The sequence below is a fragment of the Pleurotus ostreatus genome (genome assembly GCF_014466165.1).
Source record: "Pleurotus ostreatus strain PC9 chromosome Unknown scaffold_3, whole genome shotgun sequence".
NCBI lineage: Eukaryota > Fungi > Basidiomycota > Agaricomycetes > Agaricales > Pleurotaceae > Pleurotus > Pleurotus ostreatus.
This window is the reverse complement of record NW_023503158.1, coordinates 1659663-1665662: the sequence shown is the minus strand read 5'-3', so window position 1 is coordinate 1665662 and position 6000 is coordinate 1659663. Positions and strand designations below refer to the sequence as shown.

The 6000-nt window shown below is 53.3% G+C and overlaps 1 protein-coding gene across 1 annotated transcript; it reads right to left on the bottom strand.

The window, feature by feature from the left end:
- Positions 1–474: 474 nt before the first annotated feature.
- PC9H_005062 (uncharacterized protein) lies at positions 475–3987 on the bottom strand (the record flags this gene model as incomplete). Its single annotated transcript, XM_036774639.1, has 6 exons — positions 475–2604; positions 2657–2963; positions 3052–3121; positions 3183–3214; positions 3270–3408; positions 3933–3987. 6 exons carry the CDS (start codon positions 3985–3987, stop codon positions 475–477), a joined length of 2733 nt encoding a protein of 910 aa, XP_036633141.1.
- Between the last annotated feature and the right edge of the window lie 2013 nt (positions 3988–6000).

Sequence of the window (6000 nt, the reverse complement as noted above, 5' to 3'; positions counted from 1 at the left end):
GACTACTTCCTTCGGGCTTAGTCCAACGACCTGCAGAAAATCCCGCTATTTTCCAAGTGCCATGGGTCAGTGGAACCACCGCTCCGCGACTCCAACAAGCTAATTAGGTTCTTTAAGGGGTCCATTGACCCTATCTCGACCCTATCTCACCTCCTATCCTAATCCGCGCGACTCACCCTTGTGCAAGTGTGTTGCGGATATTAACGTTTAAATTACATCTTGTAAGCTATATACATATATATGCCATGATAAACTGGCGAAGGGTACAAAAAGATGACCAAGAAACAATCAGAATACGCCGGGTGCATAAGGTAACACGGTGATGATTTGGTGCACCGAACTAGCGAAGAGGAAGACAGCAGGTGTTAAAGCGTTCGAGGGTTACATATATAGAGCATTTACAACCTACAAAAGCTGGCAAGAAAGCAATAATAGAAAGCGCACCCTACATAACCACAGCACGACATATCATCGTCACGTAACAGGCAAATGCCTCATCCCCACTCCCGCCCCGGGCCCCAGCCCGTCCAGGAACTGCGCCCACTCTCCTTGTCCGAAACCGACCGACGCGCCCCAGCTTGCTGGATCGTCCACAGGCGTAACGTATTGCGCATACCGCCCGCCTTCGGTATAGATCTGCCCATTTTGTCCATGGTGTTGTGCATGAGATTGAGAATGATGATGACCAGAGCCATTTGTATACGCTGGCCCAGAGACATGGCCGTTTGCATATCCTTGTGAATGATGCCCGTGTCCATGCCCATTTACTGGTGACATCTGCGAAGCGTGGGGCGAATGTGTTTGTGTCGCCGAATACATCTGATCGCTTGCTATCCCGTTCATCGACTGTGTCGTATATATCGGTGCAAGATGATTTTGCCCCCCACCAGCCGAAGTACTCCTCACAGAAGAAACTCCCATCCCCCCATTCTCGTACGCATGCGGCAACCCGGGCATCATCACCAGGGGCGGGCTCATCGAATTCGACTGCGCAGGACTCGAAAGTACCCTCCCACCAGGGGACTCCGAAGCACTACCGCCTCCTCTCGTCTTGCTTCCGGAATCATAATACGGGAACGCCAACTTCCTCACGATACCTAGTACCCTCGACTGCTTCTCCTCCCTGACTTCTTTGGGCAGCAAAGGGAATTCGGGTTCATGTAGCGGTGCTAGCGCGGTGAGCATGTCCAATGCCTTGTTCGCCACCGGCATGCCCTTACTGCTCTCCAGCATGCTCATTGCCTTCTTAATACAAGCCCTGAACAGCCCAGCCCCAGGTTGATCCGGATTCGCTATGAGCTGGAACGAGAAGAACATGGCGGCCGAGAAGCAATGAGACGGCATCCAGTTCATATGTCCGGGTACGGCGAGGGACGAATTTGCAAGGAAGTCGGGTCTCGATTGGTCGACAACGGTGATGAGCTTGTCAGCTGCGCCGACGGCAATCTCAAGTGATTTAGCAGTCTTACTGGCGTCGATAGAGGAGTGCAACGGGGTGGATGTTTTGCCGGTCGACGATACATTGCTGCTCGTGATGGTGTATGGCCGGTGTAGAGTAAACCGAATGTGGTAGTACGATGATCGGATAACCACGCTTTGTACACCCAGTCGTCGTAGCGATGGATCCGATGATGCTAGATTCCTTGCTGTCCGATAATCGTCAAGATCTAGCTCTGGGGGTATGTTCTCCATCCACAGCGTCAACGCCCTATCGTTTGCCAACACACTTTCATACGAGACTGGCTTGACCGAAACCGCATCGTCCATGATATCCCCAAGAATATCCGCCAGCCTAAACAGCGCAACATTCGGAAGATACAATCTCCCTGTCTTGTCCAATTCGGGATTGCAATAGCTCGGCATCTGGGTGTCAAAGTGATGACTAGCGATGAAGAGCGGCCGGCCGAACATGAAGCATTGCCATCTTTCTAGAAGGACAATGTGCCACCACGCCCAGCGACGGCGCTCTGCGATGTCCCTGTGCATTCGCCATTTTCCAGGATCACGGTGGAGACCCATAGCCTTGGAGATGGTGATCAGTTCACCAAGGATGGACCATATCTCTTCGGCATCGGATTTATGAAGGGTTTGATAGTTCGCGCGAAGTAGGAGGAGTTCAACAAGTTCCAGTGTATAGGATCGAGGTGATGTAGAAAGCCGGCGATGAAGGATAGTGCCGGAGAGTTGATAGTAATGCAGGCCAACGACCTCGACCTCGACTTCTCCCGTTTCGCCTACACCGAGTCCAACACTACCCTGTCCATTATCGACAGCACTGCATGCACGTAACAGGCCATGACCGGCAGGCAAATAATGTACTGCAAGCGCAACAATGGCGCTTGCCGTGGCCAAGGTCAAGCGATCTGCCATACCGCCACTCTTATATTTTGTCCAGTTGGTGTGGAAGGAATCAGCATTGATACTCCGGTATATCCATGAGCAATACTCAAAGTAATAGTCGATGAGGGAGTCGAGGATGTCGATGGGGGGGAGTTGGCTGAAGAGGTCCGAGTCGTGGTCTGGTGGGAGGGAGTTAGTGGAAGCGGCTAGTGTGTCTTCTACGGACGGCTGTCGAGAACCATCATCCGAAGCACGATTCTCGCCCTGGACGCAAGCATCAGTAGGTGGGACAGAAAATGAATCCATGAAACTATACTTTGAGGTATATTCTGGCACTAGTAGGACCGGTGTACAATCCGCCGGTCTGGCCAAGTGTGCCAGGTTCGGTTGAACCATCCTTGCCACTGACGTCGATATCGACCGCTTCCTTCTTTACATGCCCTGAGCTACCAGGGCCGCTGCCATTCGAGGTGTTAGGGTATGCGTTCGATGAAGGGTTTGTTGAGTAGTCGGTCTGCCGGCGTGCATGGCTGTTGCGATGGGAAGGGAATATATGCGCTTCGAGGAGGGTAATCGAGTGTCTCAGTCGAGCAATTTCCTGGGCGGGATCAATGCGGGCGTAGCTGCGAGGGAGCGAGTGAGATGGTGGTAACAGTGAGAGAAGCAGCAGACGACGGTGGGAAGTCTAAACAAGAGAGAAAAGAGACATACTGATGGTCATCTCCGCGGACATTAGAGCCATCGTGGCCTGATCCGTCTTGGTAGCACATAGCCGTTGTTCCTAAAACCCAACATCGCATCATCATCATCCTGAACGAGGGGAAGTGTGGGGGAATACGGACCTCGTAATACACACGATGAGCATGGGCGATTTCTGCAGTAGACGGATGAGGAAAAGGGCAGAAAAGGTGCATATATGCGCTGCGTACCTGTCGCATTTGAGCTTGCTGTTTCTACAGGGCTCGCAATTTATTGCCTTTCTTGCGCGTTTCGTCGGTGGGCGACCATCTTGCTGTGTGTCGCCCGACGGGGATGCGTTGCGTGTCCGCACAGTGCCTGCGGATGCCCCTCCCGATGCTGCGGTGTTTGAGGTCGCCGTGGACGATGTCGCTGCGGTGGTGGTTGTGGTTGAAGTGGAGGCCGAAGAAATAGTACTCGACCTCTGTTGTTTTGGCCGCGGAGCTGGGGGAGAAGTGGTCGAGGAGGAGTCTTCTACTCCCATGGATTCAGCTGATGCGATGCGGAATGCGCGGAGGAGCAGAGGGGTGGGGGGAGGAGGCAAGAGGGAAGGAGGGGAGAGGGGAGGCAAAGAGGGAAAAGGCCAAGGGACAGATCACGTCCTACTTTTTAGAGATTCACTGCTCATGAGTTCCCAATAAAGTATATTCTACACTTGAGCCCTGAACATCCCCTTTGCCCTCTATTTCGATGCGCCGACCCCAGCCACCGCCGTAGCCCGGCCACCGCAGCGCCGACCCGCGCTCTCGTCGCTGAGGACGGCGGCGGCGACGACGAGCGTGGATGCAGCGGTGGCGCTAATTCCGGCGGCATGTATGGGAGCCTGTCCCGAAAAGGGAGGAGGTGTGCCTCACAAAAGCCGACGGCATGCTTCCCCCAGGCAGGGTCACCAGGCTGCCTGAATTTCATGACGCACAACAACGGAATTATTTCCCCCAGGCCGCTCTGTGCCCGCACTCCCCAGCGGTGCAGCTCACTGCCAGCCGCGTCGCCCTCGCCGGAACGGGCGGCCAGCAAGCTTTCTTCCTTTTTATTCATACACGCGCCACGCCGCCCACCCCGAATCCGTGCCTTCTTCGACCGCCTCGAGCTCTTCTGGCATCGATATCGTCCAAATAAAAGATCGTCTCCAGCACCGGTCCGACCTCTCTAAAACCCAAACCTCATCAGAAATATCCAAGCTGCTCTGATCAAGGGTCATCTCTTCTCATTCAGCTCTGGACCCATCCGAATGAACTGCGCTTTTGATGTTTGCCAGTGATTCATGATGAGCATGGCTGCTGCTGGGGGAACAACGCCTGCCAACGTTCGCTAACGTTCCAACGCTGATCAGCGACGAAATTCTGCGATGAGGCCCAGGCGTGATTATGGTCCTCATCGTCGCTAGGCGTCCACTAATGTAGCATCTTCCCCGAGGGAATCAATGCCTGCAAACTGACTCTGGTCACTAATCCAGAGGACCGGATGCCGAAAACGACCAGGAGGTAAGTTCGACTCGCGTTTCGGAAGCCGGCGCGGAACACCCCTCGGCGCATCAGTGCATCATAATGCTCCCCGCAGTACAAATCACGAATATAGAAGACGACGCCTGTTTGATCCCCTCGGCATCGGTGAATAATACTATTTCCGCTATTCAATCTCAATTCGCCTGCGTGCTCATTATAACTACTAGTGCGCCCATGCCAGTCCAACTAGCTCCCGTGACTGGACGCCGTCCTACGCCTGTCTACCTTGTGTCGACAAATAGCGGCGTATAACATTATGAGGCCACGTACGCTGACATGATGGATGTTTCGACTGGGAAGAGGGAGAAGGAATGATTACGGTGAATTCTAATCATAATTTTATCGGTCGCCTGTCAATCATTGTTGTGTTGTACACAAAGGCGGGGATTAACCGACCGTCCCTTCTCGAGTCCTTACGGCTTACAGAACACAGTACCAAAGTCGGTCAAGTGCGCCGCAGCAACTGACACCCGACCTCAGCTTTACTCTTGAGTTGCTCGGACAGCACTAGCCAGGATATGCCCCACCCGGTGAAATAACTCACCTATTTTTACTCGGAGAAACCCCGAATAGCTTGAGAACACTTGCATCGTGCATCATCGCACATGCAGTCTATGTTTAAACGACACTGGATTTGACATAGACTCGACCTCGTGTCACTGGTACTCGTGTACTTTACTCCCCGTTGACCCCACCTCTGTTCTACATAGACCAGACCAGCCCGCACTGAACCCGCCATTTGACAGGAGCCTTGAACCCAACGCACAATAGGAGTCAGGAGGTGGTTAGGAGGCATCATAATCAGGGACCAAGGAAACAGACAATTACAAATTCCCGGAATCAACAACGGAATCAAATCTTATGGCTATCAACCTACCTCCCGACGCGCTGACGTCCCGAAGTGCCGATCGCGACCGACACAATTAGCATTCAGACCCACAAGCATCTGAGCCAAGTTCCCAGCCGGCGGCCTGGGTGAATCCTTTACACGCGTTATTCTGGTTCCAGAATCCCAAGTCGCCGTCGTCATAGGGCTTATATACGTCCCGAGGAAGCTTCGTCGCGCGACGGAAGCCTGTTATAACGGCCAATCACCTCGTCAACTCAGTGCCCCACGGCGGCCATCTGTACCGGAACGGTATACTGTCTCACCAGCATCATTCTCACCCACATATCAAGCTGGACAGCTGTTTACTCCGAGTACCATTGTTGCTGGAGGAAGTGTTGATTGACGTGGGTTTTGCGCGACGCCACACCGAACCCCATCCCAATATTTCAGCGATTACCGTGCGCAAATTTAAGGATGCCATTCAAATAAGCATGTGGACTGAAGTGCTGCATGAGAAGTTGTCCGAAGGCTCTGTTGTGGGATTTATGTCCGAGTGCAGGGATCAATACTCGGCTCTCCGCTACCGCA